Source organism: Dermochelys coriacea, chromosome 7 (genome assembly GCF_009764565.3).
Source record: "Dermochelys coriacea isolate rDerCor1 chromosome 7, rDerCor1.pri.v4, whole genome shotgun sequence".
In the NCBI taxonomy this organism is placed as follows: domain Eukaryota; kingdom Metazoa; phylum Chordata; order Testudines; family Dermochelyidae; genus Dermochelys; species Dermochelys coriacea.
Genome location: NC_050074.1, coordinates 2,111,475 through 2,135,030, shown reverse-complemented (window position 1 = coordinate 2,135,030; position 23,556 = coordinate 2,111,475). Strand labels below are relative to the sequence as shown.

The following is a 23,556-nucleotide window of genomic DNA, read 5'->3' as shown; positions in this document are numbered from 1 at the left end:
GTCCACAGTTCCTCAAGAAGCCTCATGATTGGAGGGCACAAAGGTAAGACTCGTGGCATAAAGAGAGAATTCCTCTTCCACATTGGTAGAAGACAAAGAAGCATTGTTGAGACAGGGACTAATAGGTCAAAAGAAATGCCAAATTTACAGTGGCAGTCATTTCTGTAACCATCCCTTGAACCTGCTTCACAATGAGCTGCATGAACTACAAGAGCTCAGACAAGTTGATAGGCTGTACCCTGATGCCAGCCAAACCCCCTTCCACCCTTCTCTTCTGGTTCCACTGCCCCCAACAGTTATCAGGAGTAAGGGGTTCAGTCACATGGGTTTCACAGGTGAGACTGTCTGCTCTGGAGCAGCTGGAGTGGTCTCATGGAGTTTAGATTTCCTTTCCCAGGGTGAAGTTGCTGTAACAGTAATGCTTGAAGCAGGAGCAAACTCTTGCAGCTAAGTGCTGCAGCACTTCAACTCTACTCTGCTTTCTGGCTGTCCCCTGCAGGATAGCGGTTCAGGGCAGACCTTTTGGGAATTTCCTGACCACACAACTACTTGAGACTTATATCTAAAATTAGGGGCAAAAGGGTCAAGTAGGATGTGCACATCTGGAATCCTTCAGTATTCAAGCTACTCTTAGTACCCAGATGTGTTCAGTACCCGGTTTCACAGCTTGTTCTAAAGAAGTTGCCACCTTTCCTGGCGTTTGAACCAAACACAAGTCTGTGCTGTTCATGCATGCTCTTGATAATGTGGGAGAAGGATGCTTCTAAAATTCCCTTTTAAACCGACTCTCTTTTATTTTAACCAAGGCTTAAACTGTTTTGTTAACTCACAAAGCTCTTTTATCACCTGCACTTATTTTGTGTCTGTCAGATGCTTTTGCAAATTCTTAATCTTTTGCCCTGTGCTGAATCAACTCTGTCAATGAGGGTTCATCTTACACTAATAAAGTTAGTGGGAGGTTTTTTTTCATTTATTGTGATCAGAGCAGGATTGGGCTGGTTTTTAACATCTTTTCATATGAAAATCAGAGTAATATTCAAAGACAATATTTGTAGTATTTTTTTCCCTCAGAAATAGTCAAGCGAAAGTTCTGGTAAAAAGTTTCATACTAATTTTATTGTTAGATAGCAAAGAAAAGCCTGCAGTTTGACCTCTCCATGACAATAGATTGAAAAATCAGCACTTTTTGTTCAGGCTTTGGATGAGAGGGATGTAAAAATTAAATGACTAAAATAATGAGAATGATGTATCTAGAGAGAAAAATGAATGCTTATTTTAAAAAGGACAATTAGACGGTGAGCCCTCAGGTTTTCCTATATAACTACAAAAGCATATAGCCCTTGGCAAAGTAGTAAAATAATTAATGGTAACATCCCTGACCTACACAAAGTTTTGGTTTTCGGTAACTAGAGAAAACAAAATGCCTTGAGCTGCAGGTTTAATCTAATCCTTGTTTTTAACCTTGTACTATGACTATAATATGAGTTCTCCCAGACACTTCTTTCAAAGTTCAGAAATCAGGCTTTCCTGCAAATGGAAGCTTTGATAAGTTTAAGCTTCAGTTTAATTAGAAACTTTTTCTTTTTATCCACTAAACTTTGTTTTGTTTTACTAATCAAAAGCTCAAGTTATTTTTTGGTCATATCTTCTTTTAAATACACATATTTGTTCATTGTGGAAGATGTGTACATGTAGGCAATTAATTGCAGTCAATTAATATGAACATAAAAAGAGAATTTTCATGTTAATCAGCTTTTATAATTGGTGTGTGGGCAAAAGGCTTCCCAAAGTAGTCAGCAAATTAAAGAAATTGGCAGTAAACTGAACGGGTCATCTAAGCTATTGAGATGGCAGCAGTTAATAGCAACTGAATGTCACTTCAGGAAGAGGAGAACAAGGAACTCATGCATACAGGGACTTCTTTTGTTATGAGTAATACTAGAGAATGATGCTAGAAAGTGGTAAATACGTGGACTTGTTGATATTTCCTTGCTGAAAATGAAAGTCAAACTGATTTGAATTCAAATTTAACCAGTTCCACCATTGTAAAAACGATAAACGAAACTCGAAATATGGTTTGGTATTACTTTATTGTTTCACAGAAATATCACATCTCAAAACAGAAAATTGGATGTTAATTTAGTCTATGTTAAAAGAGAAGAGGGCGAGGGGAGAATGCTTTGTTTGTTTTCCTTAAAACAGCATATTAGAGTAACTTTCTCTTTCTGACAGGTTTCAGAGTAGCAGCCGTGTTAGTCTGTATTCGCAAAAAGAAAAGGAGTACTTGTGGCACCTTAGAGACTAACAAATTTATTAGAGCATAAGCTTTCGTGAGCTACAGCTCACTTCATCGGATGCATTTGGTGGAAAAAACAGAGGAGAGATTTATATACACACACAGAGAACATGAAACAATGGGTTTATCATACACACTGTAAGGAGAGTAAGCACTTAAGATAAGCCATCACCAGCAGCAGGGGGGGAAAGGAGGAAAATCTTTCATGGTGACAAGCAAGGTAGGCTATTTCCAGCAGTTAACAAGAATATCTGAGGAACAGTGCGGGGTGGGGTGGGGTGGGGGGGAGAAATAACATGGGGAAATAGTTTTACTTTGTGTAATGACTCATCCATTCCCAGTCTCTATTCAAGCCTAAGTTAATTGTATCCAGTTTGAACTTTGTGACTTTGTCCTCACCCATAACTATTTCACATTTGGGGACAATGTATACCTTCAAGTCAGCGGCATTGCAATGGGTACCCGCATGGCCCCACAATATGCCAACATTTTTATGGCTGACTTAGAACAACGCTTCCTCAGCTCTCGTCTCCTAATGCCCCTACTCTACTTGCGCTACATTGATGACATCTTCATCATCTGGACCCATGGAAAAGAAGCACTTGAGGAATTCCACCGTGATTTCAATAATTTCCATCCCACCATCAACCTCAGCCTGGACCAGTCCACACAAGAGATCCACTTCCTGGACATTACGGTGCTCATAAGCGATGGTCACATAAACACCACACTATATCGGAAACCTACTGACCGCTATTCCTACCTACATGCCTCTAGCTTTCATCCAGATCATACCACTCGATCCATTGTCTACAGCCAAGCTCTACGATATAACCGCATTTGCTCCAACCCCTCAGACAGAGACAAACACCTACAAGATCTCTATCATGCATTCCTACAACTACAATACCCACCTGCTGAAGTGAAGAAACAGATTGACAGAGCCAGAAGAGTACCCAGAAGTCACCTACTACAGGACAGGCCCAACAAAGAAAACAACAGAACACCACTAGCCATCACCTTCAGCCCCCAACTAAAACCTCTCCAACGCATCATCAAGGATCTACAACCTATCCTGAAGGACGACCCATCACTCTCACAGATCTTGGGAGACAGGCCAGTCCTTGCTTACAGACAGCCCCCCAGTCTGAAGCAAATACTCACCAGCAACCACACACCACACAACAGAACCACTAACCCAGGAACCTATCCTTGCAACAAAGCCCGTTGCCAACTGTGTCCACATATCTATTCAGGGGACACCATCATAGGACCTAATCACATCAGCCACACTATCAGAGGCTCGTTCACTTGCGCATCTATCAATGTGATATATGCCATCTTGTGCCAGCAATGCCCTTCTGCCATGTACATTGGCCAAACTGGACAGTCTCTACGTAAAAGAATGAATGGACACAAATCAGACGTCAAGAATTATAACATTAAAAAACCAGTTGGAGAACACTTCAATCTCTCTGGTCACTTGATTACAGACCTGAGAGTGGCTATCCTTCAACAAAAAAGCTTCAAAAACAGACTCCAACGAGAGACTGCTGAATTGGAATTAATTTGCAAACTGGATACAATTAACTTAGGCTTGAACAGAGACTGGGAATGGATGAGTCATTACACAAAGTAAAACTATTTCCCCATGTTATTTCTCCCCCCCACCCCACCCCACCCCCCACTGTTCCTCAGATATTCTTGTTAACTGCTGGAAATAGCCTACCTTGCTTGTCACCATGAAAGGTTTTCCTCCTTCCCCCCCCCCCCCCCCCCGCTGCTGGTGATGGCTTATCTTAAGTGATCACTCTCCTTACAGTGTGTATGATAAACCCATTGTTTCATGTTCTCTGTGTGTGTATATCAATCTCCCCTCTGTTTTTTCCACCAAATGCATCCAATGAAGTGAGCTGTAGCTCACGAAAGCTTATGCTCTAATAAATTTGTTAGTCTCTAAGGTGCCACAAGTACTTCTTTTTCTTTTTTCTCTTTCTGAACTGCAATATTTTGTTGCAAGACATCCTAGATCTTAATCAGCTCCTGAAGTGGTGATCCAATGAAATAAGAATCTTTGGGGAATCCTTTTTAAAGCGCCTTACCTCCAATTGTTCTTTGAAGATGAGCTATATTCCACTGCATAACTGATTACCCATCTTTCTCCACAAGACATTTTCAACAAAAATTTCCAGCTACCTTTTCGTTTGATTTGGTTTCTGACCAGCTATCAAGCTGGTTGACATTTTTTACAAGAGTAAAAAATTTGAGCTGAAAAATTACCTGTGTATGTATTTGCAGGATTGGAATCCAAATGTTGAAATTGAGGTGGCTCTATATCTTCAGATGGTAAAATTACACAAATAATTCTTGTATCAGATGCTTTACAGAACTTGTAACTGATATCTTGACTGGTAGCTACAGCTTTTATCTGAATTCTTTACGAATTTGAACGGTTTCTTCTGCCTGTTTACAACATAGGCTTTATATTGTATTCCTTCTGTAATCATGCAGAGAAAAATGATACTTTTATTTACTTCTAACTCAGTTTTTAAACCACAGTATTTAAACAACTGTTTCAAGCTAAGAGTGTACAGAAATAACCGTATAATGTTGACTTGCTTCAAGTTGGGTGTATCCGTTCCCGAGCTAACTGTACTTCTGATTTATTTGTGATCTGCTTGAAGGCACATCACTTAGATCTCAAGCCTCTAGCTGTCATCTTTCTCAGAGTGGAGTCTTGTGAAACATTCCCTTCTTGGTTGAGAATTTAGGCTGCGGTTCCTTTTGCAATTCACTGTGATCACCTCAGGAAGTCTGAGTTCAGTTCAGCACTTGCAGTCCATCTGTCTCAGGCAATGACAGAGTTAACCAATGACCAGCCAGCCTTCATAAAGAAAAGTATTAATTATCCAGAACAAAAATATTATACAAAAATATACCTTAAAAACAATAAACAGCTTATATGTATGTCTACCTTTCCAGGTGTCCCCCACTTTCCACATGGAGACCCTGGCAGGTTTCGGAGTACTTCAGGCCTCTCACAGGGCCTGTCCCTTTGGCCACAGTCTCACAACAGTTCTTGAGTCAGATGAGAATGACCTCTCCCCACATCAGGGTGGTCATATTATATCTTTTTTCATTTATTTGTTTGCCAGCCTCTTGAGCGGGGTCAAATTAGTATTGGCAATTTCCCATAGGGGCTGAGGCTTCTCCAGATTTGCTGCCTGTTTTAATTATTCCTGCTGGGAATAAAAGTTGGGAAACAGAGTCATGACCCCACTCAATTTAGGCTAAATCAATTTTCACCTTTATTTATACAATTTCAGACAGAATTATTGTCACTAATAGAGTTTCCATGTACAGTTATGCCAGACAAATAATAAGAGAAAACAGAATTGGTAAATGGGCCCAAGTTACCACATTCTGGGGCACCAGGAAGTTCTTCTACCTTCCATGATAGTCATCACCATCTCTAATCCCTTGGTCTGGTCCTTCAGTCCTGTTCTTCAGTTTCTGGTCTATTGTTTCTCGAGTTTGGATCCATATTCACTTAGGTCTTTTATACTTTTCTGTATTACAGATTATGTAATCTTTATCCAATAGGCTTTTCGCACATCAACCCTTTTGATTTTACGTAACCCAGACATTATGCATGTGCAAGCTTCAATTACCCCAATTCTGTATTTTTCCAACTGGTTTTGCAGTTTCTGGGTCATGTTTTTCTGTCACCCTGCTCTGGGTCTTCCCAGGAAAAAAAAAAGGGGGGGGGGGTATTTATCATTACATGATATGTCTTCTTACTTATATCTTCCAACACGTGACCTTTTTTTCTATCACCAATACCATTTTAAGCAGATTAGCAATTCTGTGTAAAGGATGAATTGACAATACCACACTTATGCCAGCAAGGACTTGGCATCAGTGTTACCTCATCTGTACTCATTCACTATACATAATTACAAATAATTAAAAATCTAGCTATCGAAGCTCTTAATCTTACCATTAACTATTTTTTTCTATTTCAATGGTATAAGTCAGTATATGTGTATTATTCTTAGGAGGAGGAGTTATGGAAAACATGATGATAATTTATTGTCAGCATTTCTTATCTTCTTTAAACATGTCTTTTTCTTTCAAAGCCTAGGGCTTTGCTATTGAGTTGCTTTTAATGATGCCCCAACACTTCCCAGTGATTTTAGTTCCTGCAGGAAAACCTGTAACTCCTACATGGAGACAGAATACAATCCCTAGCCCATAGAGGTACATGAATCATTTAAAACGATGATATAATATTCTTTGACCATTCCATGTGTTTATAGTATCTGTTGCACTGGGCACACTGTCAAATGGAAAAGGAAGGAGATACCTTTGTATTTTGTCAGCAGTAATATATATACCTGTTGTGGTGTTAGAAAGATACATCAATTATTTCTTGGAAGTATGATTTTTTTCGTATATGATTTATGAAATAATTATTTAAATGAATAGAAAAGCAAGAATGAAGAAATAAGAATTTGCTATTGTGTCAAATACTGTGATATATCATGCTTATAAATATGTTCAATCTAAAGCATCATGTTTGAAACGATGTCTTTCTTTTTTAAGTAGACCAGTTAATTAATAGAGGACAAGGCAGTACACACACCAGTAAAAATCAAGATGTGTCTCACATTGCATTTGGATCCAAGGTCCTTGGACCACCTCCACCTTCTGGCAGAAGATTCAACACAAGGGTATCTGGAGAGGTAAGAAGAAGGATTAAACTATCACAAAACCAGTACCACATATCTGAAAGGAACAATTACAGTTATTGTCTCTTGAGAGCCAGACTCCAGATTGTTTGTATATGATGGAAGAACAAAGTTTTGCAAAAAGGTTTTCTTCAGAATTAATTTCTTTTCTCTTGAGTATATTTATTTTTCTCATAAATTTTATTTTTAAAGTGCTAAACTTTTCTGATTTTGTAAGTAAAAGTAGGAATGAAGTTTGACAAAAGCAAGATTTTTCCATGTGTAAGTGGAATCTTTCCATAATAAGAGGGCCACCATGCAAGAGGCAAACTCTGCATTCACATATGTAGTGAGTGGGACAATGAATAGTGTTTGGGCTATGGAAAGAGAGCGAGAATAACTCTATAGCTTGGTGGTAGAGCGTTGACCTAGCAGATGAGAGACCAAAATTCAACTCCTTAGTCCAATAATTATTTATACACAGCAGAATGCCTTCAATAGAAGAGATTGAGAGAAACCAGCTCCTTCAGAGAAGGAGCAGTGGTTCTTGAGAAGGGAAAAGGAGGAAAAATTGTGGTTCTTAGTCTGCTTAATAAAGTGTAAAGTGCCTTAATTGGTTCCATTATCAAAAGCTTAAAGTGTTAAAACTATGAATGATCAACATGTAGCAGACCCACATAAAAATATTGAATGCATTTTAATGGATCATCTATGCTACTATAACTACAAAAGATATCCCCAACCTCTGCATAATAGTAGCCTCCTATTTGTAGCTTTTCACAACAGAGAATCCTCTGGTAGAGGTTGCACCAGTAATGTCACCTGATTCCTTTTGTAGTTTCACCCATATCCTGATGCACATCTGTGCTTCTCACCAGCAATGTCCCATAAGATGCAATAAACATCTCCCTGCCCCTAGGGTATATGTCCCAGCAACTCAGGACAGAACCTCCATGCAGAGGAAACCTGCTACAAGGTAAAATGCAAGGTAAGAGAAACTCCTTATAAACCTCAGTGAGTATCATAATAACTGATGTTGTTACTGGCTTGAAATATCAGCTTTTTATGGATGAGGAAGGGAATCAACTTGAGCATGGGCTTAATTTTAAATTAATTCTGGCATGGCACATCTCCATCTTCCATTACCTCCATTTCTTCCCCTCTCCTGTTAATTTTTCCCTCCCTTTCCCATTACACAGTTCTCTCTCTTATTTTCAAAGTGTTTAGACCTTTGCTGAAAAAGTACCTAATGGTTATCTTTGGCACTGTCTGTCATTAACCCAGATGGAAACACAGTAGAGATCCCAAGTTTTTTGAGAAACTCATTTTGCTCAGCTGTATCCTAAAAGGCATTTTATGCATAGGCAAAACTTGGTGGCGCTGAGGATTCTGAAGAAGTCAGGCATTGGGCTTCAGTGAGAAAGTAGCTGTAAGCAAGGAAGAGGTGACATGGGTACCTTGATTATTTTTTTTTCCTGCAAAGTTACTGTAACAAATAAAATGGGCTGCGGAAAATCTATTGTGAAAAGTAAACTTCATCCAAAATCTGGTTTTAGTTCAGTTTAGAGAGCTAATCTTAAAGCTGTCACATGACCTTTTACTCAGATTTTTTTTCTTAAAGATAACAAAGTCCTTGGGTAGCCGAAGTAGCAGATCAGGCCAACAACTGACGTTAGAAAAAGGAAACGAGTCAATACAAGATACCAAGAGGTCTGGACTGTCTCCCTCACCGTTCTGTAAGGCTTTTGATCAAGGGGACAAAGAAAATATTCACCAAACAAATCAGTTTACAAATCAAAATGGTAAGAAACGAAAGTGAACAATATGTGAAGACTGATTTATAGCAATACTATCTAACCGCTTGTTTAAAGCCATACTTTCCAGCTGCAGAAAGCTTTTGCATTTCACTTAAATGTGAGTCTCTTAATCTCTTGATTTTTCATAATCAATTTTTGTCAGGCTTGCTAATTATTGAAGACACTTGTGGTAAACAATGGTTTGTTGTCTTCCTATTTGATCCTACCACGAATGAAATCATAACGCTAATGGTGATATTATAGGCGGAGCTGGTGGTGGTAAGGCTGCCTGACGCTTTCCATTATAAGCTCCATTCTTTTCAGTTGCATATAACTTTGCCAAACTTTAACCATCTCAGCTAAAAATTTCCAGGCTTGCCTTAGGCTGAATTATTTTTGAAAGTTTCAGTGAAGATAACTTCATTTTCAGAGATGAAAGAACTAAGGGAAACTAGGATGTTTTACCAGTGTAAAAAATGATTCTAACCATCTGTGTGAAGAGTTCTAACAACTCCATGCTTTGGAGTAAGTATGTGAGATTTGGCAGGGGGTTATCTATGGGGGCAGTGAGGGGCCTTTTGCTGTCCTCAGGAAAATTCAACACTATTTGGCCAAATTATAAGAGGCTGCCTGATTTAAAAAAAAAAAAAAAAAAAAAAAGTCCCCAAACATTCCATTTGCTGTGAGCCTCATCCCAACACCAAGGAGCTCCCTATATAACTCTAGATAGCACACAAGCAAAGCAGCAGCTGCAATATACTCTCTAATCAGGAATAACGTATGCTGTGCTGGGATCCAGGAGACCATGAATTCTAGCCTAAGCTCTTCCACTACATTGCCAATAATTATGTTCACTTCACAGCCCTTATTATTAAGCAATGCTTCATACTTCCTATCTTAGAGAAAAGCCAGTATAACTTTATATACACACACACACACACACACACACACACACACACACACAAAATAGGTGGGGTAACTGAGCATTTACACCAGGTACTCTCTGGAACAGCTGGAACTACAACCACAGTTCTAATATGGCAAACCCAAGTCTCATCCCTTTAGCAACGCTATTTGTCAGAAGGAACGTGCCAGATCTGTGTGTTTGGCTGTGCTACTTGTAACCACTAGATAACACTCCCTTCCAGAACAAAGAATAGAACCCAGCAATCCTGACTTCCTGCATTCTTCTGCTATCTAGCAACTAGTTAAGTAAACCACTGGAAAAGGGTGTATGGTGTATCCCTCTCATGGCTTTTCCACAGAACACAGCATCCTACTACTGCTAATAGTTACTCCTTTAGCTGTATACTATTTGTGCAAAAGTACCCTGCTTCATTCAGTGTATTGCGGAGGGACAGTGAATGAGGCAGAGGTTTGCAGGAAGATGTTCTCTTGTATTTTAAGTCATCGGATTGAGACTCAGAAAAGCTTGGTTCTATTCCTGACTGTTCCTCAGACATCCTAGGTGATGCTGGGCAAGAGTAATACAAGTTATTGGGCTCAGTGCAGGGGTAACTGGGTGAAATTTTATGGTATATGATGAACAGGATATCAGAGTAGTTGATTTAATGGTCCCTTCTGACCTTAAACTGTATGAATATATGATGAATGTGCAGGGGGGGGGGTGAATAAAGATTTCACAACCCCCTTAATTCTGTCACTTTCTAACGCAGTGCTTGACTTTGCAGTCTTATTGCCCTTTTCACAAAGTTCTTTTGGGTGTAATTGTATTCATTTCTTTAGCAACAAGTCCAGCAGAAGACTCTGTGTGAGGGAGTATAATGTTGTTAAATCACAATTATCACAAAGTAAGAAATAGAGACAGGACTAGCTAAGGGCTTGTCTACACAGTAAATTACTGCTCAGCAAGACAGGGTATGAATCTACAGTGCACCAGCTTGCTGTGCTATGTGGACCCTGCTACATCACTCTGAGAACCATCAGCAGACAAGAATGGACAGAGAAGATTATGTTTTAAAAATGCTGGCAAAAAGAGACCTGAGATAATCAATCAATGGTACGGCACTAATTTTATGTTGTTTTACATCTCTGTTCTATCCAGGGTAAAAAACTCTTTCTCTGTATTGTAAATTTCAAAGGATTCTGAACCGTTTCACATAAAATATAAATGTGTGTGCTGCAGAGATTATGGAAATCAAACACTATGCAACAGAATTGCTTTAGAGCATTGATAGAGATTTTCAGGATTAAGCAAAGAGTTGCATAAAAAAAAATTCCATGCTTTCATGATTAAAGAGAAGGAACTAAAAAATAAATTATTCTTTAAACCCTTATTCAATTTAACACCAAAGAACCAAATCATTAAGAAAGTTAGAACTTTTATTCATTGTAGATAATAGTTTCTGGTTTTAATTCTTATGGTGCCTGCATAGACCCAGTTTCATTTTTTAAAGCTCAGTGGTTAATATACATTATACCATTTACTCGTTAACAAAGAGTCAGGCTACTCATTATGTCTTCTGTTGTCTTCTTCCCCTGCCAAAAACGTTTTCATCGACTTTCATACTTCTCTTGCAGTGTCTAGGCAAGCATGTTATTGTGACCCAAAAAATTACCTTACAGGTACTTAACCCCAGTGTGGACAATACCTCAAACATATTCAAACTGAGACAAGGGAAAAATCATCAGTAACTCAGTTTCATAGAATCATAGAATATAAGGGTTGGAAGGGACCTCAGGAGGTCATCTAGTCCAGCCCCCTGCTCAAAGCAGGACCAGTCCTCAACTAAATCATCCCAGCCAGAGCTTTGTCAACCCTGACCTTAAAAACTTCTAAGGAAGGAGATTCCACCACCTCCCTAGGTAACCCATTCCAGTGCTTCACCACCCTCCTAGTGAAAGTTTTTCCCAATATCCAACTTAAACCTCCCCCACTGCAACATGAGACCATTACTCCTTGTTCTGTCATCTGCTACCACTGAGAACAGTCTAGATCCATCCTCTTTGGAACCCCCTTTCAGGTAGTTGAAAGCAGCTATCAAATCCCTCCTCGTTCTTCTCTTCCGCAGACTAAACAATCCCAGTTCCTTCAGCCTCTCCTCATAAGGCATGTGTTCCCGTCCCCTAATCATTTTTGGTGCCCTCCGCTGGACGCTTTCCAATTTTTCCACATCCTTCTTGTAGTGTGGGGCCCAAAACTGGACACAGTACTCCAGATGAGGCCTCACCAATGTCGAACAGAGGGGAACGATCACGTCCCTCGATCTGCTGGCAACGCCCCTGCTTATATAGCCCAAAATGCCATTGGCCTTCTTGGCAACAACGGCACACTGTTGACTCATATCCAGCTTCTCATCCACTGTAACCCCTAGGTCCTTTTCTGCAGAACTGCTGCCTAGCCATTCGGTCCCTAGTCTGTACCGGTGCATGGGATTCTTCCGTCCTAAGTGCAGGACTCTGCACTTGTCCTTGTTGAACCTCATCCAATTTCTTTTGGCCCAATCCTCTAATTTGTCTAGGTCCCCTCTGTATCTTATCCCTACTCTCCAGCGTATCTACCTCTCCTCCCAGTTTAGTGTCATCTGGGAACTTGCTGAGGGTGCAATCCATGCCATCCTCCAGATCATTAATGAAGATATTGAACAAAACTGGCCCGAGGACTGACCCTTGGGGCACTCCACTTGATACCGGCTGCCAACTAGACATGGAGCCATTGATTACTACCCGTTGAGTCCAACAATCTAGCCAACTTTCTATCCACCCTATTATCTGTATTTTGTTTGATGCTTGTGGTGTTCTCAAGGAATTGGATATTGCCCCACTGAGACAATAGTACTGATACATAATCTCCATTGTGGCTTTCAATCATTGTTTGCCTGAAACACCCCTTAACAAAAGAGGATTCTTCTGAAGACTGTTAAATGAATCTCTGTTTACCTGGATTGTGAGCAATCTGGGCCATGGATTGTCTTTTTATCATTTATTTGTTTAGCACCTAACACAATAGGGCCATAAATGGCATTGTAGTATAAGTAGTAATGCTTGTTACGCTACCCAGATATAAGGGAGGTGGAAGTGGCTCGAGAGAGGATCTAGGAAGTGGGGCTAAGCAGTCCAGAGGCAGGAACTGTAGGAGCAGCCAACCTGGGGAGAGCGCTTGAGATGAATTTTATTTTATTGTTAATTTATGTGTTAATAAAACAGTGCCAGGAAGTGGGGTAAATTTGGATTCTGCATAGTGTGGACTATATTTGAAAGCAGGCCTGAAAAGGCACCGAACCAGCCAGTAACTTCTATTCTCAAAGATAGCATGTCTAGCAATCCCAGCCTATCCTCATATCTTGGCTGATGCTTTTGGCACAGCTAGCTCAGTTCACAAACTTGGGTTTCTTTTCTATATATGAAGAAGTTTTGAATGTGCATAGTTGCCTTTATCGTACAGCCCTGTTATGTTCTATTTGGATGGGATGCCAGCAGGTAGCCCTTTTGAGAAGAGGAGGGGCCTTCTGCTGGACAGTGCTCTGACCTGCCTGCAAAGACTGCAGGTTGGATGGCCCACTCACTATGAGGGACTGTCTGACAGGCAATCTGCAGGAAAAACCATAAACAGAGAAGGAGTCCATACATCTCATTTGAAAGAAAAAATATTCAGTAATGAATGTAGAGCCTCACCATTTTAAATAAAACATCACTGCTTCACACATACAACCTTAGAAAGGAAATTTGACTAGTTACTTAAAAATACTGTACAGAAACTGCTTACAAAAGAAAGGGAAATGCACCTATATTACTGGTATGAAATCAAAGAACACAAACACCTCCACCCATCTCTGACCAAAGTAATCTCTTTAACATTTACATTTTAAAAACAAAAAGAAAAGGAGTACTTGTGGCACCTTAGAGACTAACAAATTTGTTAGTCTCTAAGGTGCTACAAGTTTCAGAGTAGCAGCCGTGTTAGTCTGTATTAGCAAAAAGAAAAGGAGTACCCGTGGCACCTTAGAGACTAACAAATTTATTAGAGCATAAGCTTTCGTGAGCTACAGCTCACTTCATCGGATGCATTACGATGAAGTGAGCTGTAGCTCACGAAAGCTTATGCTCTAATAAATTTGTTAGTCTCTAAGGTGCCACGGGTACTCCTTTTCTTTTTAAGGTGCTACAAGTACTCCTTTTCTTTTTGCGAATACAGACTAACACGGCTGCTACTCTGAAACCTGTAATTTTAAAAACAAACAGTTTTTTAAAAATGAGCTAAAGAAAAAACGACTCTTAAAAACATTACTGTATTCTCATCAAGGCATAAGACATTACAGGAATGAAGATAAGCCAACAGTTAAGCTTTCCGTGCTTTCCTATAAAAGAGTGAACAGTGTAGAAACACTAAACTCCAGATTGCTGCCGCAGTCACTTAACCAAACAGGTTAGAGTTTCCAGAGTGTTTGTTTTTATTAACCAACTGTCAAAATACTCATCTGCTTGATTTTTTGCCCTTTTCTTCTTGTTCATGAAATGTGCTTTTTAAATCTTTTAGTATGTTTTAAATTAAATCCTTTTTTGGTAGGACATAAATTTACAGCTGCAGTTACTAACCTTCCCCCTTTCCTCCCTCCTCCTCCCCCTCTCCCCCCGGCTCTCCTGCTGGTAGTAGCTCATCTTAAGTGATCAATCTCCTTACGGTGTGTATGGTAACACCCATTGTTTCATGTTCTCTGTGTATATAAATCTCCCCACTGTATTTTCCACTGAATGTATCTGATGAAGTGAGCTGTAGCTCGCAAAAGCTTGTGCTCAAATAAATTTGTTAGTCTCTAAGGTGCCACAAGTCCTCCTTTTCTTTTTGTGAATACAGACAAACACGGCTGCTACTCTGTAACCTGCAAGTAGATCATTAAAAAGGGCAAGATCCTGTTGCCACTCAAGTCATGGGGAGTTTTACCACTGACTTCAATAGGAAAAATTGGGATGAAGCCCTGTACTGAAAAGGCTGCCTGAAGAAAACCATATTTTACATTTTTCAGTTCTCCAGATAAAGAAAATGTGTTTTATGTTGCCCTATTCAGAATGAACGTTAACATTTTAAATATCACTAGTGCTTTTTCATTTGAGATTGTCTCCTATTAAAGATTTCAGAGTAGCAGCCGTGTTAGTCTGTATTCGCAAAAAGAAAAGGAGTACTTGTGGCACCTTAGAGACTAACAAATTTATTAGAGCATAAGCTTTCGTGAGCTACAGCTCACTTCATCAGTGAGCTGTAGCTCATGAAAGCTTATGCTCTAATAAATTTGTTAGTCTCTAAGGTGCCACAAGTACTCCTTTTCTTTCTCCTATTAAAGGATCCCCAGTATTACCTTGTGGTATTGCCATTGCTGTTTATAATGGAAATTCTTCAGATTTGTAGCAGAGACCCACATAAACATATCTTCCCTTGCAGGTGTGCAATACTTTTACAACGGTAAATTGTTTTTGAGCAAGGGAAGAAATAAAATGAATGAATATTGTTTATAGTTTGTCAGTCTTATTTATGCAATGTTGAAACCTTCATTAAAATGTTAGGCTGCAATTAGAAGCCCTAGCATAAATCTGAGTGTGTAGAGAAACTAAATAGATGTTTAGGTGATCATTCTTGCATTTATCTTGTTTGCTGCAATATTGTGATTACACAGTAATTTACATATTTTCCTAAGACGATACACCAAATTATTCATTACAATTGATATGGAAATACTTGAGGTAAAAAGAGATGCTGGTATAATTAGTGGTTGAGAGATACAAAGATTTGGTTTGGTCTAGAACACCCCATCTTTCTCTTGTGGAAAATTAACGATGCTGCATTAGCCACAGGTCTCACAAGTTGTTGAACTACATAACCAGTGTAAAATGTCATTCTACAATCTTCTATATTTTCACACAGCATATTACCCTAGACATCAGTAATATAGTAAATAAGCTAATGTATTTGCAGTTTGTTTGTGTTTAGCTTAGTACTAAATTGAGTGCACTTAATGAACATCTCTGGAGAGCACCATTTGGCTTTTCCAAAAAAGGTAGACTTCTTGATTCTTAGCAAACAAAGGCAGTCTAGTGAAAGCAAAGTGTTAGAAAAGTTAGGTTAAATGACCCTCTAGATACACAAGATCTTTTAAAATAGTCCTTTATACTTCTGCATTGCCTTTTGATATTGGGATTTTAAACACTTTTTACATACATTCAAGTACGTATTATTACATCCACTGCACTGAATAAATGAAATACAGAGAAGTTGCCAAATAATGTGTCAGGGTGGATGGATTTTAATCAGGAAACCTTGATTTAAGCAGGAAACCGTGATTTTAAATAATCAGTTTTAATATTGCTTTGCCTTTCTATTTTTTAATTATTTTCCTAAAGAAAAGCTGATTCTTGTTGGTTGATAACCATTAAAACATGTTGATTTGCAGCTAAATATAGCCTTTACAGTAAATGTTGTGCTTCTTTTTGCTAACCAGGAGGACAGACTATAGCCCAGATTTTTAAAGCTAATGAGGCATTGCTGCGCTCACCATTGAACATCTAACTGTTTTAGGAGCCTAACTATCATTTTTTAAAAGAGACTTAGGATCCTAAATGCCATTGACAGTCAATGGGACTTAGGCTCTTAAGTGCCTAAATCACTTCTGAAAATAAGATTTAGGCTCCTCAATGAGATCGGTATTGCAACACTAAGCATAGCAACATCTAATACCTTTTGAAATTTGCGCCTATATCTATATACATTTATTTAAGCTACTGTATAGCTTAACTTACATTGGTTCTGATTCTTAATATTTACATTTTTATTTGTCAGAAATGGTGAATGATGCATTTTGTTATTTACTAGATTATTCATTTTTTACTTGTAATCTGGGTCAAGACCTGCTTGGATGGAAATTAAATGCACAAAAAGCATTTAAAGATTTTTTTATTTGTTAAATAAAACTACACTTAATGTGCTGTATATTATTATCAAAAGTTTTTTTTTCCATATGGCTGATGTAGTTGTTGCTTGACATTTACAATTTTACACTGAGATGGTTAAGACACATAATTACATCTACATATTGCTGTGATGCCTCCTCCATATTTGTGAATCGGGCACTGAGTTATTATATGTTCCATGGTCTGTTATGGGTGACCTGAGTCGCACACTGGAGAGTCTTTCATTTTCCATTTGTATAGCAAGTATCCACATGTGCCATGGTTTGTGTGGATACGGTTTAGGGTTGCCCATGATCTTTGTGGGAGATCGAAATCAGGAATCTTCTGCATTGGGTCTTTCACAAAGTGTTTATTTGTGACTTCTTGTGAACTGTGTTCAGCTTTCCAAGCTTCATCAGGGTTGAAGTTGTATTGTTGAAGGTTAAATGTGTGTGTCCAAAAGGGTTTACGTGACTTCAAGCTGTGGTGAGGGACATTGTTAAGGTCCTGGTGGATGGGAGGATGTTCATTTTCCAAGATCCTCTGGAATTCTCGTAGGTTGCAGCATTGCAATGGGAAAGGGATGGGATGGGATGGGAAAGCAATGTGTGACAGCACTGGAAGACCAAGGTGTTGGGGTCAATTTGAGGGTTCCAGGATGCACCACATTGCAATGGTTAGTTGGACATCATCAAGTCAGGTATGGCTACTTCTGCTCCATACTGGTGTTCAGTACTCAGCTATAGAGTACACAAGGGCTATCGCTGATGTCTGTAACACTAATGCTCCCCAGCTTGTGCTTCTCAGTTTCTGGATCAGGTTGACCTTGTCGTCTTCTTGGCAGCTACCTACTTCAGATGGTTGTGGAAGGTTAGTTTCACACCCAGATAGGTCTGAGTAGGGTCATGTCGCACAGTGTTGCCACAGAAGGTCACTTTCAGGGCGCGTAGTCTTCCTGTTTTTTAGATGGAATGCAGTGACTGTTGTTTTGTGAGGATTTGGCTGGAGCCTCCATTTCTGGAAATATTCCTCCCTGGTGTTTAGGTCCTTGTTCAAGGTGGACTTGATGTCACTGAAGGTGGCTGCTTGCATTGCCAGGGCAACATCATCCGCATATGCAAATTTGTGCAGCTTCATTCGAGGCATGTCACTCGTTTAAACATTGAAAAGCATTGGCATGAGATGTGAGCCTTCACATGGCTCACTCTGTTAAGTTAGAAATTGTAACTAATGCCATCAACCTGGTGATCAAACATTACTCAAAAGTCTCCCAGTCTTCAGAGCAACAACTCAAGCCACGATAATGGCCCTCTTCAGGGCCATGTAACATGCCAGATAGGTTCTGCAACAAGGATCCTCCAACTTAACATTTCCTAGACAAAGTGCGAATATCTTGCAAACACATTGAAGACACATAACATCGACGTCCTTACACTCCAAGAAACCCACGTCTCCACTGTTCAGCAGGCTGGCTGCTACCGCACCCGTCCATTATCAAAACCTATTTGGCATTTAAAACTGTGATTTGTTAAACAAAGGAAATATTATCTGTAGATAGGAATTGAACGGACTGTTTCTGATCAGCATGTCCTTCAAGATTTTAGAAGTTGTAGATCTTATCCTCTCACACCTAGTTTTTTATTCATAGGTTGAACTGAACTAGTTAAATAAACTGACCAGAAGAAAATATTCTCTCTGCATTTGCAGAAGAGGCCACTGCTGTCACAAGCTGGTTTGAGGTGCTTAGCCAGTGACTTCCACCAGTTCATTGGGTTTGAGTTTCTTTTAAAATTTGCCAGCAAACATGTACTGCTTAATATTTTTTAAAATTAATTTAAATTATTATAATATATTATAGTTTAGGCCTTAACATATGTTATAGTAATTCCAAATTAAATTTAAATAGGTTTATTTTTAAAAAAATAAACCAGTATTTAATTTAAGTGTAAAAAACCTGATATTTTAAAAAATCATAGATTTTTTTTTTTTGTCCGTCCTGGAATGTGTCTGAGAGAGCCAGGTATGGGACCCAGGAGTGTGGCCTGTTGGCCAGTTCCCCTTCTCTAACCACTGGACAATAGTACTTATTGAGAGTTGCCTTTTTATATTTTGATCCTTCATTTATTCAAGATGGGCTTGACTCCACAGTCCCACTGCTCATGTGGTCTTCACCATCTTTTCTGGCAGTAGCTTTACAAGTTCTGACTTTATAATGATCTATACTGCAGCTGGAAAACTGTGATTAATTTATCTGAAAGTTTTAATTAGCTCTGCAGCTATTTAAGAAATTAAAATCTCTTACACTGGGCTCCTTCCAGTGCTCTTGATATAGACATGTTTTAATCCTTAAGGAGTGAACACACAACAGAATTGCCCCATGTCAATAAAACTTGATAGTTTCAGATACAATTTCACAAAGTATTCGTGGCGAGAACTGAGTTTTACCTTTTGAAAAGTTCAGATTGATGGATAGAGCAAAATGGCTGTGAGATTTTCCTTCAAACCTCTACGCTGTATGATTGACAGCTACACTTTCTTCTCCAATAGCACAAGGTTTATAAATACATATACTCAGGATAATGTTGTTGTCTCCAGCAGAATGTTTTATTTTCTCCTCACATAAACAGTTTCAGCTTTGTCAGTGCACCTGTGGCTAAGGATAGGTTTCAGAGTAGCAGCCGTGTTAGTCTGTATTTGCTATTTCCCCATGTTATTTCTCCCCCCCAACCCACCCCCCACTATTCCTCAGATATTCTTGTTAACTGCTGGAAATAGCCTACCTTGCTTGTCACCATGAAAGGTTTTCCTCCTTTCCTTCCCCTGCTGCTGGTGATGGCTCATCTTAAGTGATCACTCTCCTTACAGTGTGTATGATAAACCCATTGTTTCATATTCTCTGTGTGTGTATATAAATCTCTCCTCTGTTTTTTCCACCAAATGCATCCGATGAAGTGAGCTGTAGCTCACGAAAGCTTATGCTCTAATAAATTTGTTAGTCTCTAAGGTGCCACAAGTACTCCTTTTCTTTTTGCAAATACAGACTAACACGGCTTCTACTCTGAAACCTGTTAAATCTTTGGCACACTACAAGATTACTAGAGAGCAGCATGACTTTTTTCATGTCTGCTATATGATCTGGTTTTCATCTTTATAAGCATAAGTGGAATAAAGGTTTTTCCATAACATTTATTTGCTGTATAACTTTGATATTTTGATTCTATAGAGAGTTTATTTAAATGCTATATGCTAAAATAAACATTTTAATAAACATCTAACCTTTTGTAAATTTCAGATGACTGGGTATTTCCTGAAAATTGCGGTGACAGTTTTCAGATTGAGTCCAATGGACAGTCAGTAGCTATCCACAATACATCCTGCAGTAATTTATCCCTGCCACTGAATACTGATGTTGAAAGTGAAAGCAAGCAAACAGGCGAACACCAAAAAAGCCATAAAGAGATTTTCACATTTTCATCGAGGCCTCGATCAGCTCCTCATGGGAAGTCCCCGAATATGTCACCAGAAGGCTGCATGTCTCCTTTGGAGTTAAATGAGAACATTGATGGGGTCTGTAGAGGAGCCCCAATGGAAGATGACTTTTTTGGAAGTGACAGTAATGAAGAGGTGAGCTGCTCTATACATGCAATATTTGATAACGCACACTTCATCCTAAAACTCTGAGGGTGAGATTCTGCCCTCAAGCTTATGGCTATACAAGGGAGTGAAGCCCTCCCCACCTCATAACCTCTCCCATTTAGCAGCAAGTTAATCTTGCTCAGTTTGCGTCTGTAGGTATAAGGAGAGGTTCGGGAAGCTAGAGTTCTGTCCAGTTTGCAAATTGAGCAAGGGATGAGGAGTGGAAGGATTCACCCTTCCCCATCACCCGCAACATACAGATCTGAGCCTAAGAGCTTAATCTAGCTCTTTATACATTTATATAAAGTATGCATCAGGGTCACTTTGCTCACCATTATTTCAGAATGCAACCAAGACATCTCAACAGTTTAAAGGCACTCAGCAATACTGCGCAGTATTTTAGGTAAGGAAGTGAAAAACACTTCTTACAACAAAAATTACATGGGAAGTTTAAGTAGGCAGGATGCGATTTTAACTCTGCTGAAATTTGACCAGAAAGCTGGGTCCGATGCTTGATTTCACTCACTGGTCACCACTTCAGTTTTACATCTTATCTGAAATGTGGTAATGCCATGTATAGTTCTGAGTTTTTATTCTGTTGCAATGTGAACATTTTTGAGCACTTGGATTAGTGAGAGAAAAGAAAAAAATCATCAACTTCTAATATATTTATAAAAATGAAGCAGATTGTCATGTCAGTTAACAGTTGCATCAAGTTGTTATGGTAACTGCCTTTATTAACATTCCAGTCTATGTCATTTTTAATTATAGAACTATTTCTTATCATTCTAATCTTTTTCTCACAGACTGGGAAGGAAGTACAACACAATTATGTGATAGCAAGACAGATGAAACTTTGCAAAAATACTGTTCCATTTCTCCTGGGAAATTATTTTGCAGATGCTAACTATAACCAATAGGGGGGTTTTTTGAGTATATTTTGTTTTCTTTTCACCTTAAACCTGTCAGACCTCATTATTTCAAATATGGTCCCAGAATTTCAGGGTTAAACCAATTAAAGTTGAGATAATGAATCATGAACAATGTGGGGGTCTTGTCTCTACCATATGGTGTCTGTTTTGGAACTCTTTAAAATCCACAGAGATTTTCTATGTCAATTATGCTCAAGAAAAGTCAGACTGGTTACTAACTGAAGCTAGATTAAGAAGACAGTTCTAAAACACATCATTATGGTAAACTTTTCCCTGTGTTGTAGATCTTGATATTTGATTCCTAAGTACTTTTATAACGTGTGTGTGTGTGTGTGTGTGTGTGTGTGTGTGTGTGTGTGTAACACAATAAAGAGAAATTTTTCTTCAATTTAAATTTAAATTCTCCAAATTGATTGCAAGACTCATATTCCAGTTCAAATATCTTTTCAATGTACAGAACCAGTGTTTCTGCTTACTCTTATTTAATATTTTGTACCACCATAGTGCTTAAAAAAAACCTCTAATCTGCTGGTTCTGCGAGGTTTTGCGCTCTCTCTGACCTTTTATGTTAATATTAGTGGAGGATACATTGCACTGCTCAGGATCAGACTCATAGTTCTTTATATAATGTAAAATAGACCTGAGGGCATATGGCTAACAAGAATGTAATGAAGGAAAATTTCATATATTTCCCAACTATCCGTGAGTTTTCAGTTCATATGCTAAAAGGCATCATTGACTGAGCTTGCAAAGGCCTTACACTCAATTTAATAGATAAGGTGGGTGAGGCACTTGTGCGTTTGTATGTCTGCATGTAACACATTAACTTTGAATGCTGCTTCTGTAATTCAGGGAATGTTCTAGGCATCAGTAGCAGAACTCACTGATTTGGGGAAAATTGGGAAACCAAAAAGAGGGAAAATGGGGGACAGTGGAGCCACTGTCATCTGATTATCACATCCACGATAATTGCATGGGTGCTTGAAGCTATAGATCAGTGGTTCTCAACCAGGGGTAGTGGTACCCCCTGGAAGACCTCTGCGTACCCCTAGGAGTAATCAACTTATCTAAATAGTTGCTTAGTTCTACAACAGGCTACATAAAAATCACTAGCAAAGTCCAAACTAAAATTTAATCCAATGATTTGTTAATACTGCTCTCTGTTATATACTGAAACAAGTACAATATTTATATTCCAATTCATTTATTTTATAATTATATGGTAAAAAATGAGAAAGTAAAGCAATTTTTCAGTAACCCTTTTGTAATTTTATGTCTGATTTTGTAAGCAAGTAGTTTTTAAGTGAGGCAAAACTTGAGGGTACGCAAGACAAATCAGATGTCTGAGAGGGGTACAGTGGTCTGGAAAGGTTGAGAGCCACTGCTATCCTCAAACAACTGATAGATGGCACCCATTAACACTTTCTAACGTAACAATATCCTGCTCTTCCTGTAAAAAGAAAAGGAGTACTTGTGGCACCTTAGAGACTAACAAATTTATTAGAGCATAAGCTTTCGTGAGCTACAGCTGTAGCTCACGAAAGCTTATGCTCTAATAAATTTGTTAGTCTCTAAGGTGCCACAAGTACTCCTTTTCTTTTTGCGAATACAGACTAACACGGCTGCTACTCTGAAACCTGCTCTTCCTGTAGTTTAACATGTTAACACCCTGAATGTCTTATCTCCCAGACAAATAATGGGGGGAGAGGTAATGGGGGGTGTACATACAACCTTTGGCATGGGGGGAGAAGGGGGAGAATGGATTGCACACACAGCCCCTGCCATGAGAGGGAGAACAGAGAACCCTGGCATGGGAGGAGGAGGGTTTGGGGGGAGGTGCAGGGAGTCCCTGAAACAGAAGAGTTCAAGTAGCTTGTGGGGTGGAAGGAAGGGATGCAAGGCGCCACTGTGGTGTGCAATGAGGTTGTCCTAGAGCCACTACAAAGCATTTAACCCCCTAGTCCTATTGACTTGTGTGAAAAGTTACACATGTGTAAGTGTTTGCATGATTGGTACTTAATACTATAGATAAAGGCTTAATTTCTGAATACTGAACAAAATGATTAGCTCGGTAAAGTGAAGGTAGGTTTCAACATTTCATGTAATCCTGCTTCATACAGCATTGCGAAACTTAAAAACACCTAAGAGTGTGTGTGCTCTGGGAGAAATTATATGTGATCCCAAAGCTTGCAGTGACACCTTTGTGTTTGATCTTGTCTGTTCTCACGAGATAAGCAGGATAGGAGATTCTAGGTCAATGCTTGGAT

General features: G+C 39.0%; 1 protein-coding gene across 22 annotated transcripts in view; it reads left to right on the top strand.

Annotated features, from left to right (window-relative positions):
* Window positions 1-23,556, top strand: part of CFAP20DC (CFAP20 domain containing) — a 175,375-nt gene that overhangs the window by 70,177 nt on the left and 81,642 nt on the right. For 10 of the 22 annotated variants that reach the window (XR_006282468.1, XM_043517960.1, XM_043517947.1 and 7 more), the window contains 3 exons: window positions 6,905-7,041; window positions 8,648-8,828; window positions 20,014-20,345. Coding sequence is in view for 21 of the 22 variants with exons in the window: in XM_043517960.1 (XP_043373895.1) it covers window positions 6,905-7,041; window positions 8,648-8,828; window positions 20,014-20,345 (650 nt within the window). In the remaining variant the exon portion in view is untranslated. Of the gene's footprint in view, window positions 1-6,901; window positions 7,042-7,945; window positions 8,015-8,647; window positions 8,829-20,013; window positions 21,690-23,556 lie in introns of those variants that run through there. The other 12 variants (XM_043517957.1, XM_043517949.1, XM_043517958.1 and 9 more) reach the window with 4 other exon arrangements.